This window comes from Perognathus longimembris, chromosome 20 (genome assembly GCF_023159225.1).
Source record: "Perognathus longimembris pacificus isolate PPM17 chromosome 20, ASM2315922v1, whole genome shotgun sequence".
Lineage (NCBI taxonomy): Eukaryota > Metazoa > Chordata > Mammalia > Rodentia > Heteromyidae > Perognathus > Perognathus longimembris.
Genome location: NC_063180.1, coordinates 6,693,730 through 6,720,564, shown reverse-complemented (window position 1 = coordinate 6,720,564; position 26,835 = coordinate 6,693,730). Strand labels below are relative to the sequence as shown.

Here is a 26,835-nt window from a genome sequence, read left to right as displayed (position 1 = left end):
TTTTTTCTTCTTTTCTTAAAAGTGTTTGAACCATAACATTTTGTTCACAGAATATCTAGTTAGTGCCATTCAAGAAAAAAATTCATGCCAGATACTGGTAGCTCATACCTATAATCCTAGCTACTCAGGAGGCTGAGATCTGAGGATTGCTATTCAAAGCCAGCTAGGGCAGTAAGGTCCATCTAACTCCCAGAAAACCAGAAGTGGAGCTGTGACTCAAAGTGATAGCATACTAGCCTTGGGCAAAAAGAGCTCATGGGCAGCACATAAGCCCTGAGTTCAAGTCCCATGACTAACTAAAAAAAAATGAATGAGAATGAATATAATTGAAAATCCTACCATTTCTGTAGTAGAAACCAAAGAGATATAATGGTAACAAAGCTTTCCTAGTCTTTTAGAAAGTCCCAAGGCTTAACTTACATTAACATTAATGTTGAAATCTGAGTGCAAACCCTCATACAATGAATGCCCCACATGTATCTTAGCAAAATCTTCAGTTTAGAAATGTGGAAAGATTGTATCTGAAGAGCAGAATCTTCCATTTTTACTCAGAGTGGCCATTTCTGTAGTTAGAACTTGCCATAATCAATACTGTTAATCATGAAAGAATCACATGATTTCTTTTTATTTGAAAGCATTATTATAAGAACAATTCGTTGTAAGTGAATTAAAATTGGGACATGGCTCAACAGTTGAGCATCTACCTAAGGTACTCAAGGCATTGAATTCAAACCTCTCCTCCCCCCAAAAAACCCTCAAGTCCTAATTGATTCATGAATTCCTGGAAGAAACTAGGTTGCAGGGGAGACAGAGCAAAAGGGAAGTAAGGGAAATAAAGGGCTAAGAATTGATGGGAGTAAAATAGCCTACTTTATAGATTTTTCCATATGCTTAAGGATTTCATAGCAATTTGGGTTGAACATCTATAATCTGAAATTTTGAAATCTGAAATGCTCCAAATTCTGAAACTTGGAGGTAAGTTTCAATCTGAGTTTATCATTTTGATGGCTGACAGGCTGCAAGTGGAAAATTCCACACCTTTATCTTGTGTGACATAAGTTTCAGTCAAAAGGCAAACTATAGACTGGAGGCAAGTCTCAAGTGGTAGAGCACCAGTAATGAGCAAAAAAGTAAAGTGAGATCATGAGGCCTTAGGTTCATGCCTTAATACTAGTACCAAAAAGTACCAAATTAAAACAGGAGAGCTAGGTAAACACTCTACAAAATTACCTTGAGGCCATAGTACAAAGTATATGTGAAGCATACATGAATTTCATATTTATACTTGGGTTCCATCCCACAGATAGTTCATTATGTATTTCAGAATACAAAGAACTTGGGGTTGAAGGCATGGTGTAGTTGATAGAGCACTAGCCAATGAGTGAAAGTGGCAGCTATCAAGTTTTGAGTCCCAGTCTCTGCCCCCCCCCCTTCTCCTACCCTCTTAAAAAAAGAGACATCAGAAAGCTCTGAAACACTTGTGGTTCCAGGTATTTTGGATAGGGAACACTCAGACTGTATTGTATCTGTTCTCACTGCTGATGTTTTCAAGGTAGTTGCACTTGTTATTCCCAGAGCTTGACAAATTTATAAATAACTCAAAACTAAATTACGTTATCCTTAACATTTCTACTGTCCATTTTGTGATGCCCAAAGAGCAGTCATAAAACTCAGATTAGAAACAACAATGTGGGAGCCTGTCACTATAGCCCCAGCTGTTTGGGAGGATTTCTTGATGCCAGTCTGGGCAACATGGCAAGACCCTTATGTGTAAGAAATAAAATACTAGACCTGAGAAATAATACTTCCAGAATCAGAATCACCCTATTGGATGATTATTCTTTTGACCAAAGGGAGTCATCGGCATAGAAGTCCATGAGCATGTGCCAGAGTGCTAATTAGTGCTTTGGCACATTTGATTAGTATAATTTAGTGTTTTGAATTAGATTGGTTGTCTCAGCTGTTCTTACCAGGGAACTTTTAGAAACATAACAAAAATAGTGACCCTCACACTTTGACACATGGAAATAAATGTACTTTTTAAGATCATTATAGTTGTTTTGGCAATTCCAAGGTTTATGAACTCAGGACCTCCTGCTTTCTAAGCAGACACTCTTACCACTGAATCCATCCCTGGATTTGGGCATTATTTTTAACATATTGTTGCACTAGGAAGTAGGCACATGCCTGAGTGCTATACATCTGTACTAAGCTTCCCAGTAGCTAGGATAACAGGCCTATGTCTAGTTCTTTGTTGAGAAAAGGGAGTCTCCTGAACTTTTTCCTGCCCAGTATAGCCTTAAAACATGATCTCAAAAGTCTCACCTACCAAGTAGCTAGGATTGCAGATGTGAGCCAACTAGATTATTATGCTTTTCATGATAAAAACATCTCAAAAGCATTTTTTTTTTTTGCCAGTCCTGGAGCTCCTGGGCACTGTCCCTGAACCTCTTTTGTTCAAGGCTAGCTAGCACTCTACCACTTGAGCCACAGTGCCACTTCTGCCTTTTTCTGTGTGGTACTGAGGAATCAAACCCAGGGCTTCCTGCATGCTAGGCAAGCACTCTACCACTACGCCACATTCCCAGCCAAAGTTATTTTAATCTTTTGAATATGACCTAACTATCCATGATATCGCAGTTCATAGTTTATATCCATGATATAGATTTACAGATAAAAATTGAAATTTTATTTGTCCTATATGTGACTTCTGAAAAGCAGCTAGTACATTTTGGCATTTTTTTTTTGAGGTAGGTTTATATAAAGCATTAACCCAAACAAAAATCATTATGCTTCTTTGGTGGATTATCAGTAAAACCGTCAAGGATATAAAAGTACTGTTGTAAATATGATAAAATACAAAATAGAAGAGAGACAGCTTGTTTCCTGGGGTAGTGCAATTAGATGAACCGTAATGGTGATTTTTTTTTTTTCTGACCATCTTTTTCCCTTTCCTCTGTCTTTTTTGGGCTCCGCTCAGGTCTTATATATGTTAGGCCAGTATTACCACTACTGAGCCATTCAATTTGAGCAGTTTCTCTTATTCACCACATTCTTGCATATTTTCTTGGTTGGTATGTGAATGAGAATTTTTAATGTATTAACCCTGATCACTTTTGTGTGCCCTGCTGAAAATGAAATCTTGATGTCATCAGGAAATCCTGACACTAGGATGTCCACTTTGCCAAAGTAGGAAAATAGATGAGGGAGGCTGAGAATAGCCAATCTGGACACTGAGTTTCAGAAGGGAAGAGTAGATATCTGGCTTCATAGGCATATGATGAATAGTCTTTCAAACTCGTAGTCTCTTTTGTCCCTGTTTGCATTCACAAATGTTAACTGGAAAGGTTGGGAGATGGCTGATTAAGTTAGTACAGCACATGGTGATGGTAGAAGCAATAGTTAAGTTTGAGCCATGGTACTTTAAATATTCTGATTGACAAAAATCATTTTTAAACCATAGTTTTCCAACGCCATTATTTTGTGTGCGTTAGCCGCTGCATATTGAGTTTGAAAATAATAGCAAATTGTGCTAATTTGCTTTTTGTCCTTGGTATTTAGGCTTTTATATGGGTTTGCAAAGTTGAACTTTTTTTTGGTTATTTATTTATTTTTGTATATTTTTGGTGGTCATGGGGCTTGAACTCAGGGTCTAGGTGGTGTCCCTGAACTTTTTTTGTCCAAGACTAGCACTCTACCACTTTGAGCCACAGTACTGCGACACAAATGAAATTTTTATGTCAGTAACAATATTTTTCCCACTATTATGCTTCCTTATATTTTAACATAAATTATACTACAGCATCAGTTTTGTTTCCAGAGTCAATATGAATGCTTGTGTGTGAGATGTTTTTACATAGAGGCTACATTTGGAACATTAATTAATCTTAATAATATAGAAATTAGGACATGAAGCATGTCACTTTCGGTGGAAAATCTGTTAACTTCATTTGTTAAACTTCATTTATCAGTTTTTGTCCATTGCTAATGTAGTAATAATATACTTTAGCTCCCTTGAGCCATTTGGGCTGATGAGGAAGTGCATTACATAGGCTTTCTGGAAAATTAGTAAAGATAAGAGAAAAAGATCTGTTTTTCCTGAAGGAATTGTTCTCACATTTGTTTGTCTTTAAGTAAGCTTCTGTGTTCCCAGCAAGCAGCTGTGGCCTCAGTTCTAGGTAGTGGTGCTTGAATGAGCTTTTTACAGTGCGTTCCTGGCAGCTGGCCAACATTGTGTTTATATTGGCAGGAACGGAAAGATCTGACTTGGAGAACAACATTCTCCAAGGATTGTGACTGAAGACTCCCTGAGTGGTATAATAAACCTCTACCTCCTCCTCTTATAAACAGGCTCAACAGCTGTAGTTTGTTCTTTCATTCATTCAACCATTATTTATTTATTTATTTGAAATTTTCATTTGTTTTGATTTAATTTTAATGAAGAATTGAGATATATCAGTGTATGGGTAGGCTTTGTAATAAGTGCATGTTTTTAAATAAAGCTCATATACGGATATGACCAATCATTGTTAACAAATTAATTTAAGCTATTCTGTAAAAAGGGAGAATTGAAAATTATGATGTGATAACTGGAAGGTGTTGGCTGGCTTGATTTTTATTGTAAACTAATGTTAACAGTATTGAAACCATGGAAATATCCCACAGTATAAAATATCACCAGGACATACATGTTGTTTGTAGAACAGTTTCTGATAACAAAGCTCAGCCATTAGAAATTACATGTTTGTAATTGTAAACTGTTAAGGAGTTTGAAAGTCCTGGGTCTGACAAGTTGCATTAATTCTTTCTGTTGACACTGTCAACACAATCTGGAATTCTTTAGAAAGACCTGGGAATATTTAGGTACTCATGAATATCCAGGTAATTACTTAGGAATTTCACAGTTGTGTTGGAATTATAACATTTGAGGGGTTGGGAATGTGGCTTAGTGGTAGAGTGCTTGCATAGCATTCATGAAGCCCTGAGTTCAATTCCTCAGTACCACAAATACAGAAAAAGCCAAAAGTGGCTATGTGGCTCAAGTGGTAGAGTGCTAGCCTTGAGCAAAAAGAAGCTCAGGGCGAGTGCTCAGACCCTGAGTTCAAGCCCCAGGACTAGCAACAAAAAATAAATATATATGTATATGTATACACACATATGAGTAGATTGGAAATGAGGTGGTGGTACCTGTAATCTCAGTATTCTAGGAGGCAAAGGCAGGAGGGTTGCAAGTTTGAGGTCACCCTGACCTACATAGCAAGACCCTGTCTGTCTCCAAAAAATAAGAGCTGGGGAGATAGGTCAGTGTAGTGTACTTGCCTAGTATGTACAAGGCTCTAGGTTTGATCCCCAGCATCACAAAACTGTTTTTATTAGATTGGAAGTGTAAGAAGTGTGGATTTGGCGAGGAAGTCTATGGAATTAGTTTTAAACAGTGGTTTTGGGGTATCTTGTATTCAAATCTTTTTAATTTTTTACAGTGCTAGTCTTCTTTGCATGTGGTAGACAAGTGCTCTACTACTTAAGCCATGTCCCTATCCCTTTTGTTTTTATTTCATTTTTCAGATAAGGTCTCCCACACTTTATCTGGGTTAGCCTGACATCCTACCTCTGCCTTGTGAGTAGCCATGATTGCAGGTCTGAGCCACCACATCCAGCTTATTTTTAAACATAGTATTTTTGAATCACCTCCCAGAATACATTCTTAGTCCTCATTTCTTTATACATATTCACTTAGAATTTCTTGACTGTCCTATGTTGCCCCTTTCTGGTTAAATCTAGTTCTATAATGTGCCTGAAGATGATGAATATGAAATATACATACCACCATTGAATGCTCTCATTTGCCACAAAGCTCAAGTGGGTCTTCAGTATTGCCCTATATTATATCACAATTCCATTCTCCCTCTGTTCTGGGCTGACATTCCCTTCAGAACTGCCATGAATTCAGTTCTCACTTCTTACTCTCACCTGCCCTTGCTTAATTGAGAAAATAACCAATCAGAAAGTCTTTGTACATGCCTAACATCTTATTGATCTTATTGGTCAACTCTCTTTTGCTTTCCTGCTGTTGCCCAAAATGAATCATTACATACTGTATTTACAGCCCACTAGTCCTCTCTCCCATCACATCCTTACCCATGTACTTGAAGAAAGCATTCATTTTAACACAGCTGCCTTCTCTTCTATGTCATTACCTTTTCTCCACTTTTAGAATGTTCTTATCAAAACGTCCTCTACCACATCATTAAAAACAAAAAACCTGGACCCTCACTTCCCTTTTGGGGTATTTCATTTCTTAATTCCACTGGTAGCAGAACTCTGGCTTGAAAAAATTATCTGTACTCCTTCTCTCTTTTAAACCCATCTTACTTTGTCTCTGGACAAAAGTAAGACTAAGTAGGTTTGTGAATGTTGTATATACTACACAAGCACCACATTCAGAAAGATAACATTGAGATTCTAGCTTTGCCAATGACTTGCCAGAAGATGGCACTAAATGTCTTGTTCTAATAAAGTAGTATTTTACCTGATAATTTTGCAAGAAGTGAAAGAAAATACAGTGTTTCTAAACACTGTTTAAATACATACAAAGGCTCTGCTGGGCTAGTATTGTTAAAATGCCTCTCCAGAATGGAGAGGTCATCCACATTTCCCATTCTATCACCAGTTTTCAAAGAATTTGTTAGCATTCAAGATAGGATGAATTCTGCAGAGGTAATAATTATATCATCTCAATTTTAATACGTTCAGAATCAAACAACTGTTCTCTTTCCTCTCTGGTCATCCCCTCTACAGTTTTATCTAGCTCATAACCTGGCAATTTCAGTTTTCCCATTGCTAGGCCAGTTGTTCAGACCTGCAGGTTCCAAAGCACTAGAGAAAAGACTCCATTCTCTGTCTATAAACATGTGTTGCAGACTCTGATACGTAGTAAAGATTGAGAAGAGCTACTGTAGACTGTAGCACCTTGCAATCATCTTTACTCCTCGTCTCCTCTCTATAAATAAATTTATAGTTTTACCAACCATCCAGAATCCACCACTTACTACATCTCTACTGCAACCATGTTTCAGTTTGGTCCCAGCCCTTACTCTCTTAGCTATTCTAACCATGGCACATTACCTATTGTCTGCTATTTCCTTCAGCAGTCATAAAGATTGTCACTTGGGTCACCTCAATACTTGATCACACCTTATGTTGACAAGCATGATTTTCCCATCACTTCTGCCAATCTTGACCATGCTCACTTGCCTCCAAAAGATTCTTCTGATACTTGAAATATCCATCATGTTCCCTCCCAGGATCTTTGTACTTTCTGCTGCCTATTTTAATTGTCCTTCCTTGATTCTCTTAGGGATTATTCCCACTCCTTTAGATTGCTTATCAGAGAAACTTTTCCTGATCACTCTAAAATAACTGTGCCCCTTTAATCTTGAAATTCCCTTTGCCTTCACCCTTTATCTTCTTTACCTCACTTTATATTACATATTGTATGCTTATGTTTGTCACCTGTATTCAGTAGATTGTAACTCTAACAGATGAGGGTATTTTTGTTTACCCTTCTATCACTAGAACAAACTCCATATACATATCATTTGATTGAATGAAAACCAAATACATCTTGGCACATGTGGTAATGCATAATCAAAATGATGTCTTCAGCATCGAGAAATTTATACTTACCTGTAGAGGGGGCAGTTTTACAACTATCTGATAAAAGCAAGGAAGGTCTTAAAAGACTAAAAAGAGGCTAAAGCTCTTGTCACTTGCTTTAGTTTTTTTTTTTTTTTTTTTTTTTAGAATAAGGGACATCATTACAGATTATTGCAGGCTCAGAAACTTATAGCAAAAGAAATTGTAAAGTAGCAAAGTTTGGGTGTAGTCGAGGGATGATGAACTGGATTATTATAAAGAGTATAAAAGTCAGCTTGGATGTGTGTCTGAAGTGGTAAAGTACCTGGCTAGAGTACCTCCAGTACTGCCCCCACCAAATAAATAAATAAAATTCATTAAGAAATGTCACCATCTGGGCTGGGAATATGGCTTAGTGGCTAGAGTGCTTGCCTCGTATACATGAAGCCCTTGATTCAATTCTCAGCACCACAAATAAAGAAAACGGCCAGAAGTGGCGCTGTGGCTCAAGAGGCAGAGTGCTAGCTTTGAGCAAAAAAAAAATAAAAAAAATTTAAAAAAGCCAGGGACAGTGCTCAGGCCCTAAGTTCAAGGCCCAGGACTGGCAAAAAAAGAAAAAGAAAAAGAAATGTCACGATCCTAATAGCTGACAGCATTGAATGTACAGCATAAGTATCCTGCAAGAATTTACTCCTGCATAACCTAAAGAAATGAAGATGCAGAAAAGTTGTAATTTGCTCAAAGTTACATTGGTAGTACATGATGGGCCTGAACTCTAGACTCTACATATTAGAGTCTACCCCAGGCTTAGTCACTTCTGGAAGTGTAAAGCTTGGTAAGTCTGAGAGTGAGGGGAGTAGAAGAGAATGTAATAAGCAGGTCTGCGTTGGAAAAGTGACTGATGACAGCTTGGAGGATGAATGCCAATTGGTGGGAGAATGAATAACAAAATATGCTCACATTGTATGTGTTAAGTCAAAGTATGTGAGGTATGTTCCCATTTAAAGAGCTGGACCATATATAAATTGTGTATGCATTAAAAAAAAGGACCTAGATAAATGAAAAACGAATTACAGGTATTGTGGAGTAAGGAGTAAGATAAACTTTCCTTTGCTTAGTTAGCACACACTAATATAAATGAGTTAAAAACAAAATAGTCTTGGGTATAAAGGTAGATCAAAAAAAAATGTCAGTTTATATAGGACAGGGTACCTAGGAGGGAAGGAGGTAAATAAGAGAGAACTGTCTTTATACATTCTGTGCACACTTTTGAGCATTGAGTGTGTATTGGAACATTTCCAAGAGTCATGGGTTAAAAATGGGGCATTACTGCTTTTTAAACTTTTTTTTTTTGGCCAGTCCTGGGCCTTGGATTCCGGGCCTGAGCACTGTCCCTGGCTTCTTTTTGCTCAAGGCTAGCACTCTGCCACTAGAGCCACAGTGCCACTTCTGGCCGTTTTCTATATATGTGGTGCTGGGGAATCAAACCCAGGGCTTCATATATAAGAGGCAAGAACTCTTGCCACTAGGCCGTATTCCCAGCCCTGTATTTTAAACTTTTGAAAATATACAATTTGGTGACTTTTAGTGTATTCACAAAGGTGATTAACTATCACACCTCTGATCTAGAGATTACATCTGTTAGTATTTTCTAAGAACTCTTTTTTTACCTAAAATTTCCAATACCTTGTAAATGTTTCTACCTGTTGGAAAGAGCTTGACAAATAAGAACAAAGTACTGTGGCAGTCAAATTTCTCAACTTTTTTTTTTTTTTAAATTTTTGCCAGTTCTGGGGCTTGAGCTCAGGCCCAGAGCATTGTCCCTGGCTTCTTTTTGCTCAAGGCTAGAAATCTGCCAGCTTGAGCCACAGTGCAACTTCTGGCCTTTTCTATATATGTGGTGCTGAGGAATTGAGCCTAGGGCTTCATGTATACGAGGTAAGCCCTCTTGCCACTAGGCCATATTCTCAGCCCTAATTTCTCAACTTTTACTATTTGAGATTTGACAAATAAAATGGCACAATTTTTAGGAATGCTCCCCATATTTAATTTTATTTTTTAAAAATTTTTTATCCTTTTTTATTGTCAAACTGATGTACAGAGAGGTTACAGTTTCATACTTTAGGCATTGGATACATTTCTTGTACTGTTTGTTACCTCCTCCCTCATTCCCCCCTCCCCCTTCCCTCTTTTCCTTTCCCCCCATGAGTTGTTCAGTAGATTTAAACTAAACAGTTTTGCAAGTATTGCTTTTGTAATCGTTTGTCTTTTTTACCCTGTGTCTCTCGATTTTGGTATTCCCTTACAGTTTCCTAGTTCTAATACCTGTATACACGGTTTCCAATGTACTCAGATAAGATACAGAGATAGTGAAGGTACAACCACAGGAAGGGCATACAAGAGGATCATCAATAATAGAAGCTACGGTTTCACATCACATGTTGAAAGTAATTACAACAGTGATTTAACAGTTGTTTCCATAACATGGAGTTCATTTCACTTAGCATCATCTTTTGTGTTCATAAGGGTCTAGCTATTGGGCTCTTGTGATCCTCTGCTGTGACTAGCCTGTGCTAATTATTCCCTATGAGGGAGACCATAGAGTCCATGTTTCTTTGGGTCTGGCTCACTTCACTTAGTATAATTTTTTCCAAGTCCTTCCATTTCCTTACGAATGGGCCAATGTCATTCTTTCTTATATAGGCATAAAATTCCACTGTGTATATGTACCACATTTTCCTGATCCATTCGTTTACTGAGGGGCATCTGGGTTGGTTCCATATTCTAGCTATGACAAATTGTGCTGCGATGAACATTGTTGTGCTGGTGGCTTTAGTGTGTTCTTGTTTGTGGTCTTTTGGGTAGATGCCCAAAAGTGAGGCTGCTGGGTCATAGGGGAGCTCTTATGTTTAGCCTTCTGAGGAAGCTCCATACCGCTTTCCAGAGTGGCTGAACCAGTTTACATTCCTACCAACAATGAAGTAGGGTTCCCTTTTGGCCACATCCCCTCCAACATTTGTCATTGTTAGTTTTCTTTTTTTTTTTTGGCCAGTCCTGGGCCTTGGACTCAGGGCCTGAGCACCGTCCCTGGCTTCTTCCCGCTCAAGGCTAGCACTCCGCCACTTGAGCCACAGCGCGGCTTCTGGCCGTTTTCCGTATATGTGGTGCTGGGGAATCGAACCTAGGGCCTCGTGTATCCGAGGCAGGCACTCTTGCCACTAGGCTATATCCCCAGCCCCATTTGTTAGTTTTCTTGATATATGATATTCTTACTGGGGTGAGATGGAATCTCAATGTTGTTTTGATTTGTATTTCTTTTATTGTTCCCCATATTTATATGTTTCAAAATTATAGAACATTTCACTCTGTTATAAAGTACAGATTCCAGTAGCTAAAGATAGGGCACCCATTAAGAAAGGATGGTCTTGTTAGTTGAGATGTTCCTAGTCATTATTGAAGAGTTTTATGGTTAATGTTGTACACTGGTTCTCATAATTGGATCTTGCATTTCCTATGTGTCTGTTTCTTAGTATTGTTTTTTTTTTTTTTTTTTTTTTTGCCATTCCTGGGCCTTGAACTCAGGTCCTGAGCACTGTCCCTGGCTTTTTTTTGCTCAAGGCTAGTTCTCTACCACTTGAGCCACAGCGCCACTTCTGGCCGTTTTCTATATATGTGGTGCTGGGGAATTGAACCCTGGGCTTCATATATAAGAGGCAAGCACTCTTGCCCCTAGGCCACATTCCCAGCCCCAACAATTGTCTTTTAAGAGAAGAATCTTTTCTTTTCTTTTTTTTTTTTTTTTTTGCCAGTCCTGGGGGTTGAACTCTGGACCCAGGGCTCTGTCCCTGGGCTTCTTTTGCTCAAGGCTAGTGCTCTACCACTTGTGCCACAACACTATTTCCAGCTTTTCCAGCCTTTTTTGGGTAGTTTATTGGAGAGAAAAGTGTCACGGACTTTCCTGGCTGGACTGGCTTCAAACCATGATCCTCAGATCTCAGCCTCTTGAATAGCTAGTATTACAGGAGTGAGCTGGCTGGAAATGTTTTTCTTTTCCACAAGGCAGTTACCACATACATTCAGAAAATAAAATCTAAAATACTACAACCTAACACATCCTGTCTTTTTTTTGTTTATGTTTTTGTTTTTTTTGCCAGTCCTGGGCCTTGGACTCAGGGCCTTAGCACTGTCCTTGGCTTCTTTTTGCTCAAGGCTAGCACTCTGCCACTTGAGCCACAGCGCCACTTCTGGCCATTTTCTATATATGTGGTTGGGAATCGAAAGGGCTTCATGTATGCGAGGCAAGCACTGTTGCCACTAGGCCATATTCCCAGCCCCACACATCCTGTCTACTTCACATTTCCTGAGTGTTCCAATATTTCTGTTTATAGCAACATCTTTTAAACATTCAAGATTATACTTCAGCAGCAATTCCTTAATCTCTCCTTATCTTGCATAACATTTGCACTACTAAATATTAAGTTTGTTTCATAGACAGTATGAATTTATTCAAGTTGTATGTTATGGCAAGAAAATTGTGACACTTAATATATTGGGTCAGAGAATACTTGCTGTCATTTTGTTCTGATGCTGGTATAGTTAACTTGGATTGCTGGGTAAAGTGATGTCTGTTAGATGTTCTATTGTAAAGTTACCTATTTTTGCAACATCAAATAGTTTATATAAATGTTATGTCTCAGAGACCTGCATAATTATGAAAATAGTTATCACATGATGGTGGCAAAATGATGATTAATATCTTTCTACACTGACAAGTTGGTATTCTAAAATAACTTTTAAAAGTCTATGTGTATTCATGGACCACTTTAATTCTGTATGTTGTGGCTATTATCATTATTTTAGCAGCCAAACTGCCCCAGAGCTGGTCCTGGTTCCAGAGAATCCCACTAAACTGAATCCTTATCACTTAACTTTTCTACCACAAGTTTGAACATAATATTTTGTTACATTTGATATTAGAGGTCCTTACTTTGTTTCTTCTTGGCTTTTAGTCCTGAAATCAGCCTTTTTTTTAAAAAAAATCAAGAATCTTGATTCCTTTTAAGTAGTTTGTGTTTTCATAGCTGAAATCTGAGCCCTAGCTATGTACATTGCTACCGTGAATGTCCTTACTTCCAGACTAAGTGTATAGAGTTAAAAAACCGATAGGTATGTTTAAACCATCTGTTCATGTTGATTGTTGATACTTTTAATGTCCTAACCAGTACTCAGGCTTTTCCTTTGCTTTCCTCAATTCCTTGTTTCCATTCCCTTCTCTTTTAGTGAGAAATCTAGCACCCAATGGTTAGTATCTCCATGTTTGCCCCTATTTAAAGCATGTGCTAGTATCAGAATTGCTAAACCCATAACACATTCAACAACTTTTAAAGTACTATGCTTAAATTCTACATGGGTTGGCTCCACTCTTACTCGCACATGGTTATGAATTGTTCTCATAGTAAATGCATTTTAATTTGTCTAGATACTGCTAGAAGCTCCTTTTCAGGGGGAAGTCTACATTTGGCCAGCAGAGTGTGACATTTATATCTTTTAACAACCAAGTATTATCAAATGTTGGATTATGTCATTACAAAAAATAAGGAATAATACCTGTTTTTGTCCTTACAGCACAATAGACTGTGTTTAAAGTATTTGATGAGGAATCTGGAAATGAAACTCAGTGATAGTATGCTTGTTTGGCTGACTTGAAGCTCTGAGTTCAGTTCCTAGAACCAAACCAAACCAAACACTAAAGTATTTGATGAATTTTAACAGATAAACATTCATGAAGCTAACACCATAGTCAGGATTCATGGTGGATATGTTCAACGTGTCTATACCAGTTAATCTATTTTTCTATGCTTAAAAGCCATTTTCATTTTCTATAATTCTCATATTCTTATTGTGGCTCCCACTCCCTTTTTAAAAACAAGTCTGGTAGTTTTAAGTTTTTTTTTGTTTTGTTTTGTTGGTGGTGGGGCTTGAACTCTGGGCCTGGGTGCTGTCCCTGAGCTCTTCAGCACAAAGTTAGCACTCTACCACTTGGAGCCACAGGAGCACTTCCAGTTTTCTGGTGGTTAATTGCACATAAGGGTTTCATGGACTTTCCTGCCCCAGCTGGTTTTGAACTGCGATCCTCAAATCTCAGCCTCCTAAATAGCTAGGATTACAGGCGTAAGCCACTAGCTCCCGGCTGTTTTTTGTTGTTGTTTTTTTGTCCGCCATGGTTGAACTTGAGGCCTGGGTCCTGAGGTCTTTGGCTCAAGGCTAGCACTCCACATCCAGTTAATTGGAGATAAGAGTCTCCTGGATTTAGCTGGGTGCTGGTGGCTCAGGCCTGTAATCCTAGTTACTCACTCAGGAGTCTAAGATCTGAGGATTGAGTTTTAAAGCCAGCTGGATAGGAAAGTCTTGGGAGAGTCTTAACCTCCAGTTAACCACTAGGCAACTAGAAGTAGCACTGTGGCTCAGACTGATAGAGCAGTGGCCTTGAGCACAAAAGCTCAGGGACAGTGGCCAGGCCCTGAGTTCAAGTCCCACAACTGCCAAAAAAAAAAGGGAGGGGTGCTGGGAATGTGGCTTTGTGGTAGTGGACTTGGCTTGCATGCATGAAGCCCTGGGTTAATTCTTCAATTCCACAGAAAATCCGGAAGTGACACTATGGTTCAAGTGGCAGAGTCCTAGCCTTAAGCAAAAAGAAGCTGAGGGATAGTGCCCAGGTTCAAGCCCTAACTGGCCAGGCTTACTTGGGAACTTTGATCCTCAGATCTCATCCTCATCTTCCTAAGTTGCTCAAATTACAGGTATGAGCCACCAGCACCTGGATAAAATTTTAAAATGTTACTGTAAAGGTGCTGTACAGAGGGGTTACAGTTACATAAATCAGGTTGATGATTTTTTAATTATTGAGTCTTACTTTGTGTAACCCAGGCTGACCTCAAACTCATCATCATCCTCCTTTCTTTCTCAGCCTCCTAAATGTTAGATTACATGTATGTGTCTCCATACCAGGTATAAGAATTTTTTTGGATGTTGGAGAAATAAGCTGTATAAGATGAAAATGTGTTTTCAATTTATCATCTAATATTTTGCTTTGGGTATTTTTTTTTAACAATAAGAAGGTTTGGGATTTGTTTGTGCCATGCCTAGCATCCTGAGCACTTTTCCCGAGCTTTTTGCTTAAAGCTAGTGCTATACCCCTTGAGCTACAGATGTACTTCCTGCTTTTTTGTTTGTTTAAATGGAGATAAGAGTCTCACATACTTTCCTGCCTGGGCTGGCTCTGAACTGTGATCTTCAGGCCTCAGCTTCCTGAGGAGCTAGGATTATACATGTGAGCCACCAGCACCCCAAAAAAGTTTTATTTTTATATGACAGTTGACTGATCTTTTTCATTCAGTAATTTGTGTATTTTCTTTTTTTCACTTCTGATGATTCAACTCAGCCACTTAGCCATACCCCTAGTCCTTTGTTTTTATTTGTACTTCAGATAAGATCTCCAGTTTTCCCTAGGCTAGTTTCAAACTATCCTGCTGTTTCTGCCAACTGAGTGCATGTGCTACCTGTTTTGTTGTTGTTATTGTTAGAATCTTTCTTTGGAGCTCCAGCCTTCTAGGGCTGGCATTACGGACTTGTGCCACCACACTCTTCATAATACTGGATTTTAATGGTTAGGATGTTTTTCTCACAATCACTTTTTTGAGGAAATCTAGCCCTTGCTTTCTTCTTGTACTTGAAGGGCTTTAATTTTCTTGTGCTGTATTTGAATGTCAAATACATTTAGTGTTTCCTTGACACTAGGTATGTAATGAAATCTGACTTTTTTTAGATAATCTATACTATGTGTATGTATGTGTGTGTTGTTGTTTGGTGCTAGGGATGGAATCAAGAGATTTATGCATACTAGGCAAGCTCTCTTATCATTGAACTATACTTCCATTCCTTGTTTTTGAGGGTGGCATGTATGCATACGATGCCCAGCTCTTAATTCCACTTTTTAAGGAATTGGTCGTGATGATGCTGAAACAATTGGATATCCACATACAAAATGTTCTGCTCTTTTCCTTTTACTGTAAACAAGGTAGACTCCCCCCCTCCCTTCTTAGTCTATCATAACTATAAGAGCCATCTTTTAGAAACAGAAGCATACTTTAAGCTATAAAAAGTCCAATGCTGAGTGTCCATCAACTTCCAAGATTTTATTTTCTATTCTCATTACCTATAGTGGAGATTAGAAGTAGCAGTTATTCATTTTTCTTCTTCTTCTTTTTCTTTTTTTCTCATCCTAGGGCTTGAGTTTAAGGCCTGGCCACTGTCCCTGAACCTCTTTGTGATCAAGGCTAGTGCTCTACAACTTGAGCCACAGTGCCACTTCTGGCTTTTTCTGGGTAGTTTATTGGAGATAAGAGTCTCAAGGACTTTTCTGCTCGGGCTGGCTTTGAACTACACTCCTCAGATCTTAGCCTCCTGAATGGCTAGGCTTTCAGATGTGAGCTGTAGCAGTTATTCTTTCTCACTGTGTTGCTTTCAAGACCGAAGAAGGAAGAATAAGGAAACCAAAGACCAATTATATGGTAATGCCATTGTAATCCAGCAATGTGTCATGGCGTGTATGCAAATGGCAGCTCTGGTGCTTCACATTATTAGTACGTTTGTCCATAGCCAGTCCTATAGCTGCGACTTCCCCAACATAGGCAAAATTCTTCATCTTACCTCTTCTACACTCTTCTCTCTCCTGATTGCTGCCTTGGCTCATCTGCACAGATACCATAACTTGTAATACTTAAGTCACCTTACTTTGGTACATTTTGGACTAGCATTGAATGGTTTTAAACCTGGATTTACATGCTTAGTCCAAGGGAAGTACATGTAGTCTTTTCTCACAACTTTTTATTTTGGAAAACTTCAAACCTACAAAGAAGTCAAAACAATAGTGGAGTCAGGCATAGGTGGCTCACCCCTAGTCCTAGCTACTCTGGAGGCTGAGATCTGAGGATTGCAGTTTGAAGCCAGCCCAGTCAGGAAAATCTGAGTCTCTTATCTCTAATAAAGTACTAAAAAAAAAAAAAAAAAAAAAAAAAAGGCCAGAATGCTAGCCTTGATCACAAAGAGGTTCAGAGACAGCACCCAGGCCCTGAGTTAAAGCCCCAGACTGACACACACACACACACACACACACATACACACACATGGTAGGGGAGTAGTATGCCCTTGCCTAGATTCACCAACTGTTCATATTTTGCCTTGTTGGTATTTATTTTTTTTGGCTACTAGTCAAGTCATCATGCAGGCATTGTACTACTTTGTCACTAAATACTTTTGTATCCATCTCTACCTGTACATACTTGAATTATACATAGAAAATATACCATTGAGGGGCTGGGAATGTGGCTTAGTGTAGAATGCTTGCTTAGCATGCATAAAGCCCTGGGTTCAATTTCTCAGTACCAAATACACAGAAAAAGCCAGAAGTAGCGCTGTGGCTCAAGTACCCAGGCCCTGAATTTAAGTCCCAGGACTGGCAAAAGAGAAAAAAGAAAATATGCCATTGATGCTCTAGCCTTGAGCAAAAGGAGCCAGGGACAGGCAGAGAGAGGGAGAGGGAGAGGGATTTTGAAAATCAAGCTATTATCCTAGCACGATTGTTGGAAAGCCTTATCTTTTCTCCAATTTTTTTTTTCCCCCATCCTGAGGTTTGGACTCAGAGCCTGAGCACTGTCCCTGGATTCTTTTTGCTCAAGGTTAGCAGTCTACCTCTTGAACCCCAGCAACACTTCCGGCCTTTTCTGTTTTTCTTTTTCTGTGCTGAGGAATCGAAACTAGGGCTGTGTGCATGCTAGGCAAGCACTCTACCTCTAAGCCACATTCCCAACTCCCAGTGATTTTTTTAAAAAAATTTATTGTAAAAGTAATGTACAGAGAGTGTTACTGTTACATAAATCAGGTAATGAGTACATTTCCTTTTGAATAGTGGTACCTCTACCCTCATCTCTCCCACTTTTCCCCCTCCCAGCTTCCCTCTCCCCAAAGTTTATTTCCAACATTGTTTCTAGTGGGTTTCACTGTTGAATTGGTTCGCCCTTTGTCCCACCATTTTTGTGCTTCCCCCTTTCCTTTCCCAAATCAGATAAACTTATAATGTATAAGACATAGGGTACAGAAATAAGAAACAGAGACATAAGGGAATAAACCAAAGAGAAAGAACACAACAACAACAACAATAAAAGAAATGCAAACAGTACAACAACAAAATCTCTTGCTTCTACTTTTTGGAATTCATATATATATATTGCCACTCCTGGGCCTTGAACTCAGGGCCAGAGCACTGTCCCTGGCTTCTCTTTGCTCAAGGCTAGCACTCTGCCACTTGAGCCACAGCTCCACTTCTGGCCATTTTTTATATATGTGGTGCTGAGGAATCAAACCTAGGGCTTCATGTATACGAGGCAAACACTCTTGCCACTAGGCCATATCCCCAGCCCTGGAATTCATTTTGTTAAGCATGATTTTATATAATCATATGCACATATATGTCCAAGGATAATTATTTGTCTTTTACCATCTGTTGATTTCTTTTTTTTAATTTTAAAAATTAAAGAAAAATAAATTGTAGAAAAGATAAGGCTTTCTAACAGTTGTTCTAGGATAATACCTTAGTTTTTGTCTTTTACTGCCTATAGGCACATTCTAATTATTAAAATGAGGGAAACCATGAAGCCTATATTTCTCTGGGTTTGGCTTATTTTGCTTAGTATAATTTTTTCCCAAGTCTTAACATTTCCTTAAAATGTCAATGTCATTCTTTCTGATGGAAGCATAGAATTTCAGTGTGTGTGTGTGTGTGTGTGTGTGTGTGTGTGTGTATCTATCACATTTTCTTTTTTTTTTTTTGGCCAGTCGTGGGCCTTGGACTCAGGGCCTGAGCACTGTCCCTGGCTTCTTCCCGCTCAAGGCTAGCACTCTGCCACTTGAGCCACAGCGCCGCTTCTGGCCGTTTTCTGTATATGTGGTGCTGGGGAATCGAACCTAGGGCCTCATGTATCCGAGGCAGGCACTCTTGCCACTAGGCTATATCCCCAGCCCCCTATCACATTTTCTTGATCCATTCATCCACTCAGGGTCATCTGTATTGTTTCCATATCTTGGCTATGGTAAGTAATGCTGCATTGAACATGGTTGTACTGATGGCTTTTACTGGGGTGAGATGAAATCTCAATGTTGTTTTGGTTTGCATTTCTTTTATGGCCGGGAATGTCAAACATCTCTTCATGTGTCTGTTGGCTATTCTTATTTTTTTGGAGAAGTCTCTTTTTAAGTCTTTAGCCCATTTATTAATTGGGTTGTTGTTTCTTTGAGGATTTGTTTTTGAGAAGTTTAATTTTTTTGAGCTCTGACTATATTTTAGATATGATACCCTTGTCTGATACATAACTGTTAATATCTCCCATTCTGTGGGCTTTCTATTTATCTTGGTAGTCATGTCCATTGCCATGCAGAAAGACTTCATTTTGATGCAGTCCCATTTATCTAGTCTGTATTTAATTTGCTGTGATTCTGAATCTTTACTGAGGAATTTTTGACCTGTGCCAAGAAGCCCTAGTGTTTCCCCTGTCCCTTCCTGTAATATTTTCAGGGTATCTGGTCTTACATTGAGGTCTTTGATCCATTTGGAGTTGATTCTGGTGCAGTGTGATATCTAAGGGTCCTACCTTCAGTTTTCTGCATATGTATAGCCAATTCTGCCAGCACATTTGTTGAAGAGTGTCTTTCTTCCATTCTGTGTTCTTGGCTCCCTAATCAAATATTAGGTGGCTATAGGTCTGTGGGTCCATTTCTGGGTCTTCTATTCCATTGGTCCTCAGGCCTATTTTTATGCCAGTACCAAGCTTTTTATTTCTCTCCAATTGATTTATCTTGACAAAAGGTAACTATATTATAAGGAATTCTGGGACCAAGGAGTGGTAGCATATGACTGAAATCTCTGTAATTTGGAAGGTAATCCCAGTACTCAGGAGCTATAGGAAGATTTCAAGTTTGAGGTCAGCCTGGGACACATATTGAGATTCTGTCTCAAAAATATATATATTATACATATATGTATATCTATATATGTATATCAGACATATGCATATCAAATTCTGAACTCTGCAGACTGTTCTATTGGTTTAAATCTGTGTTAGATCTCTGTTAATTTCTCATCACTAACAGAATGCCTGACATAAGCAACTTAAAAGGAGGAAAAATTATTTTGATCATGGTTTCAGATGTTTCAGTTCATCACTGTGGGGAAGGCATAACAGAACACAGCAGTTCACATAACTGCTGCCAGGAAAACAGAGAAAAATCATGACGGGACTAAAATTAAATATGTCCTTCTAACACCATTGCTCCTTTCCCTATCATAATCTGCTTTCTCCAACGTGCCTCTGCCTACAGTGGTTTTCCACCAGTTCCTGATAGTCTATTTAGATTTTTGAATGCATTAATGGCTTAAGTCATTAAGTCAAAGCCTTTATGATCTAGTTGTCTCTGGAAACATGCTCACAGATACACATGGGTGGGCTTTATTAATCTCCTAGGAGTTTTTCAATCCAATCAAGTTGATATACCATCTTCCTGTCAGTACTGTACTATCTTAATTATTGCAAGTATAGGAGATTAATAGTATTTCTTTGAGATTTCTTTGAGATTGCACTGACCATTCTAGTTCCTTTGAATTCCCATATAAACAGTAAGGTTAAGCTGGTGTCAGTGGTTCACACCTATAGCCCTAGCTACTCAGGAGGCTGAGATCTGAAGATCATAATTTGAAGCCATCCCAAATAAAATAATACTCAGAAAAAGCCAGAAGTTGTATTGTAGCTCAAGTGGTAGAGCACTAACACACTAATAGTGAGCAAAAGAAGCTCAGTGATAGTGCCTCGACCCTGAGTTAAGCCCCAGGACCAGAAGGGAAAAAAAAATTGACTAGTCAATTTAATCAATTCTACAACAAAATTATTCTGGAATTTTGACAGTAAATGCTTGAATGTACAGACCAGTTTGTAGAGAATTGCCATTTTGACAATATTTAGTGCTACTACATAAACATTAGGTATGTATTTATTTAGATCCTATTATACTTATTAGTGTGGCAAACCCTATATACCCTTCAATAATTTTTTATTCCAAAGTTCATATTCCTTTTGACTTTTGCCATGAATAGGTTTGTTTTCTTTTTTTTTTATTTAAATTTTTTTTTGCCAGTCCTGGGGCTTGGACTCAGGGCCTGAGCACTGTCCCTGGCTTCTTTTTGCTCAAGGCTAGCACTCTGCCACTTGAACCACAGCGCCACTTCTGGCCATTTTCTGTATATGTGGTGCTGGGGAATGGATGGAACCCAGGGCCTCATGTATATAAGGCAGGCACTCTTGCCACTAGGCCATATCCCAGCCCATGTTTTCTTAATTTTAATTCTCAGTTATTCACTGCTAGTGTATAAATATATAATTGCTTTTGTGTATTGATCTGTGTTTTGCAAATTCTGAACTAGTTTATTTCTAGGAATGTTTTTGTGGCTTTTTATTGGCTTATTTATATACTATTCTGTCATCTGAAACTTTGATCTAGATATCTTTGCATAATGTTTCTTTTGTATTCCTTTACTCCTCCTTTGCCCCATCCCCTGTTGAATTAGTCAGAATCTCCAATACAATGTTGAGTAGAAGTGGAGAGAATGGACATCTTCTCTTTTCTCTTACTAACTTACAGGAGAAAGCATTTATTTTTCACCATTAAGTGTGATACTAATTCTTGGGATTTTTGGGTTTTTTTGGGGGGGTGGTTGTTATTTTGTAGAAATGCTGTTGATTAGATTTCTTACTTTTCCTAGTTTTTGAGAATTAATTACTATGATGGTGTTGGATTTTGCCAGGTGCTTTTTCTGCATCTACTGAGATACCTATGTAATAGTATTCATTAATATGAGGGGTTGGAGGCCAGGCTCGGTAGAGCACCAGCCAGTGAGTGAAAGAAAGTGTCATCTTGGCATTTGAAAAGTAATACGATACATTAGTTTATTTTTGGCATGTTATATTAACTGTACATTCCCAGGGTAATAAATATTGTGTGGTCATGATGGGTAATCCTTTTTGTTTCTTGCCTTATTTCTCATTGGCCTGGGAGAGGTCTGACTTTGGGAATTTTACTTTGTTTGGTGCTGAGTATTTTGGTATTACTCAATCTACTTGAGTTTTGTTTTAGTATGTGATTGAGTTATGTAGACACAGTTTGGCCCTTTCAGGACTCACTTTTATGATCTGTTAGGCGAGTCTGTTGCTGTGCTCAGTCAGGGGTAATTGCTTTCCACTTAAGAGGCAAAACATTCCTGAATGTTCTGTGCTCTGTAAGTTACAGGTTTTCAGTGCATTTGTTGAAACAGGAACTGTATCCCAGTGAGAACCACAAGTTTCCTATAATTCATTCAAGTAGCTCCCTAGGCTGTGAGGAGTTTCCTGTATAATACTTGTGGGGAAGGATGGGATCCTTTGCATACCTCCAGGGCTCTTTATGCACTCTGCCCCATGACTTCTATCTGCCTTGGTGGAATCTCTACCTCATCTTTACAACTAGAAGGAATGCTCTGAGTGCTTCCTTCTTTTTCTGATCTGCACTGTGATCTCAAAGCAGTAAATGATAAGGCTCACCTTTTTTTTTTTTCTTTCTTTTTTTTTTTGTCAGTCATGGGGCTTGAAGTCCAGTCCTGGATGCTGTCCCCAAGCCTCTTTGTGCTCAGGGCTGGCACTCTACCACTTGAGGCACCGGGGCACTTCCAGTTTTTGAGTGATTAATTGGAGATAAGAGTCTTAGAAACTGAGAGCTTCAGATCTCAACCTTCTGAGTAGCTAGGATTACAGGCATAAGCCACCAGTGCCCAGCTATCATTTTCTTTTGTTAACTGATGTCTTGAAAATAGTTTTCCCCTCTAAGTTATATTTCAGGGAGAAATAACTTTTTGCTCCACTGGATGGAAGGGTTTTGAAAGCAGGATGAAGCTAGTTCAACAGAACTTTCATGCACATTTTCCAACATTGATTTTTGTTAGTATTTTAAATTCCTTTCATGAATTTCTTGTCTAAGTAAGTTTTCTGTTACCTTTATAGCTTGCCTCTGAGTATTGATTTTCTCAGTAGCCCAGACTTGTTAAAAACAACTGTTGGTGATATCGTTGGGGCGTCAGATACTATGGAAACATCCCCAGCACTGGATAACACTAACAAAACCACCAGGCCAACTGGATTAGAGGAACCTAACATTGAGTGTGAAAGTAAGTAGATGTTCTGTGGTATGTCAGTAACACCTTTTTATTTTATCTCCTTTTGAAATTAAATATTTAAGTCAGTTCCTTCAAGAATATTTTAGTCAGTAGTCAGGTTTTTAATTTGTTCATCATAGTTAAATTGGTTTGTAAAGTTAGTTAATAAATTAGTTTAGAATAATCGTGCCTTCCTGGCTTTTTTATATTTAGAACTGTGGGAAAAAATTTAAAGTAATGCATTAAACAGTATTGTGAGCTATCCTTTATATACTTGTGAGCTTTCATTCTTGGCTTTTTGCATGTTCTTTAAGGACAAAATAAGATTAAAAAAAAAAACTTCCTTAAAGATTTCCTCAAGGGCACATGAGTGAATGAAACTTTGAATGTTCCATTTGCTCATTATTGATTATTATTGTTGGTCAGTTACATACACACCAAAAAAATACTGTTTTTCTCAAATTTATTCAGTGTTAAAAGGTGAAAGTAATTTGCCTTAAAAATGTGTGGTTGAGAGTTTGGCTTAAACAGTTTTCTAAAACTGTAGAGTACAGTAGTAATTTTTTTTGTGTTTTTATTTTATTTTTTTGCCAGTCTTGGGGCTTGAACTCAGGGCCTGAGCAGTGTCCCTGTCTTCATTTTGCTCAAGGCCAGCACTCTACCACTTGAGCCACAGCGCCACTTCTGGTTTTTTCTGTTTATGTGGTGCTGAGGAATCAAACCCAGGGCTTCATGCATGCTAGTCAAGCAGTCTACTGCTAAGCCACATTCCCAGCCCCACAATAGTATTTAATAGGTCAGAAATATGAAGTGTAGTGAACAGTTGCAATAGAACATGCTGAAGTATTACTGGAGGAGGTCACATTTTTTTTTCTGTTCTTCCCTAGGTAGCCACTACAAATGCCCTGCTAAATGGCTGTTTTATTGACCTCTACTGTGTTTAAATTGTATTTGTTAAATTTTACTTATATTGTCTGAGATCACGGTCACATAAATACTTTTCACTTCTTATGTTGAGAATTTTAAAATAATGTAATTGGATTATTTTAAATTAGTAAATTGCTGGGTTAAGAAAACATTCTTCATTACTATTTGTCATGTATTTTCTCTTCAGTAATTTCTTTCTAGTTTTGATATACCTGCTCTTTATTGTTTGTTACAAATTCTTGCTCTTTATTACTTAGAAACCATGTCATCTTCTGTCAGGATTTGGGTTTGTCTAGAAGCAGGATTAGTGTATTTCTAGAATTAAAATAGCCTTATTTATCCTGATGACAATATTGATTTCATTTTTGTTCATTATATGAACTTAAAAAGTGTAATTCTGCCAGTGACTCAAGCCTTATAATCCTAGCTACTCAGGAGGCTAAGATCTGAGGATTATAGTTCAAGCCTGGGCAGAAACGTCTGTGAGACTCTTATCTCCAGTTAACCAGCAAAAAGCCAGAAGTAGAATGGTGGCTTAAGTGCTAGTCTTGAGCAAAAGAGCTAAGGGACAGCTCTTAGGCTGAATTCGAACTCCAGTACTGGAACACACACACAAAAGTATAATCCCTTCAGTGCTGTGATCTTTCTTTTTGTTGTTTTGTTTTTTTGCTAGTCCTTGGGCTTGAACTCAGGGCCTGAACACTGTCCCCGGCTTCTTTTTGCTCAAGGTTAGCACTCTACCGCTTGAGCCTCAGCACCACTTCTGACTTTTTCTATATATGTGGTGCTAAGGAGTCGAACTTCATATATAGGAGGTGAGCACTTTACCACTAGGCCATATTCCCAGCCCACAGTGCTGTGATCATTCTTTAAGTATTGTATTAACAAACACTTACTGAGTACAAAGTTGTTAACAAATGATACTAAGATTAGGACGACATGGAATAATGAACTAGGATGCCTTTTTTTAAAACATAAGATGTGATAATGCTACAAACCTTTGGAAGTCTGCTATAGTAAAGACATTTTTTTTTTTTTTTTTGTATGTGTATGCCAGTACCGGGGCTTGACTCAGGGCTTAGGTACTATCCTTTGGCGTTTTTACTCAAGGTTGATGCTCTATCACTTGAGCTACATTTCCACTATGGCTTTTTGGTGGTTAATTGGAGATAAAAATTTCATGGACTTTTCTGACCAGCCTGGTTTTGATCTCTGCCTCCTGAGTAGCTAGTATTACACACATGAGCCACTAGTGCCTTGCTTGCAAATAATTTATTTTATGCTGCTTTATTGGTGAATCTTATAGATGAACATTTTTCAAATTTTACATCAGCATAGGGAATAATTTACGACCATATATTAGATATATCTAAGAGTAAACTCCCTGTTGCAGAAAATATTCGAGCAGAGCTTGAATGCTCTTGAGAAATTCTTCCATACTGTGGGGGTTTCATTAATGTAACTTAGTTCAGATTGATTACATTTGGTTAAGGTCAATCAGTGAGAAATAAAGGTGTTTTTTTTTTTTCTTCAGTACTGAGGCTTGACCTCAGGGCCTAACACTCCTTAGCGGGTTTTTGGGTTTTTGGGTTTTTTTGTTTGTTTGTTTACAGCTAGCACTCTACCACTTAAAACCATATCTGCAAATTCTGCTTTTTTTCTGGTTAATTGGAGATAAGAGTATCTTGGGAAAATAAATAAAATGTCAATTAAAATAATTAGTGTTTTGGATTTGTCTGCCTGGGGAGGTTTTTAATCTGTTCAGATTTTTGCCTTTTGAGTAGCTAGGTATATAGGCATGAGCCTATATTAATTAGAGCACTTAATTAAGGCATTAATTGTAGCTTAATTAGAGCATTTTTATGTTGAGTTGAGGCCTTTCTGGTCTTGATATCTTGTTTATTATACATTTTATTGTGATTCACATAGGTAGGTACAAACAATAACCTTTTTTATACCACCTTATCTTGCATCTCAGGATGATTCTCAGTCTTATGGAAGTAGTTGCAGTTTCATTTCAACCAAAAAGTCTTGAAGTAAATGGTAGTATTTGGGAATACCAGTATTAAATTGACTGTTTTGCACAGTAAAATAACTTGAAGAGTTTTAGTTTAGTGCCAGAATGTTACCTCTACTTATTCTGATATGATTCTTCTAGAGTGAGCCTTAGGAATCAGAATTTCTCAAAGGGCATTCATTTGATTCTCATTTGCATCCAGGGAAACAGTCCACTAGCTTGATTAATGGTCATTTTTAGAAGATCTTTGACCCAATCATAATTTCATAGTTCTTCCCTCTTTTTATCTACCTGATTATATACAAATTATTAGGTATTCAATAAATTTTTGTCTGTTGACTGTGTAAAAATTCAAAGTCAGACCAAATCTCTGAAGAATATGACTGGGCTGGGTGCCAGTGGCTCACACCTGTAATCCTAACTACTAAGGAGACTGAGATCTCAGGATAACAGTTTGAAGCCAGCCAGAGCAGAATAGTCACTGTGAGACTCTTATCTCTAATTAACCACTCAAAAAACCAGAAGTGGAGCCTTGAGCAAAGCAGCTCAGGGACAGTGCCCAGGCCCTGAGTTCAAGCCCCCCAGCCAACAAAATTCTTTTTTAAAGAAGATTTATTTCAGAGGGGGTGGGGAGGCAGGGGAAAAATGAGGAGTTAACAAGTTAGATGAGAAATGTACTCACTGCCTTACATATGAAACTGTAACCCCTCTGTCCTTCACTTTGACAATAAAGAAAAAAAAGATTTATTTCAGGACAGTTAGCTTAGATTTCATTTAAACATGAATTATATTTAAGATATCCTTTCAGTAGTTAGAAGACTTTATTTGTAGTGTATTTAGACTTTTTGAAGACAAGATGCCTGTCCTGGATCATACCTGAACATGCTATATAATAAGTTAGTATCTGAATGAATAATTGCCTGTTCATCAGTTTCTCCAAAATGAGTTTAGTCTTAAGCAATATATA

At 38.2% G+C, this 26,835-nt stretch overlaps 1 protein-coding gene across 1 annotated transcript in view; it reads left to right on the top strand.

Annotated features, from left to right (window-relative positions):
- Positions 1 to 26,835, top strand: part of Epb41l5 (erythrocyte membrane protein band 4.1 like 5) — a 140,934-nt gene that overhangs the window by 77,869 nt on the left and 36,230 nt on the right. The window contains exon 17 of the mRNA XM_048329814.1: positions 22,773 to 22,936. Within this exon, the coding sequence (XP_048185771.1) occupies positions 22,773 to 22,936 (164 nt within the window). The remainder of the gene's footprint in view (positions 1 to 22,772; positions 22,937 to 26,835) is intronic.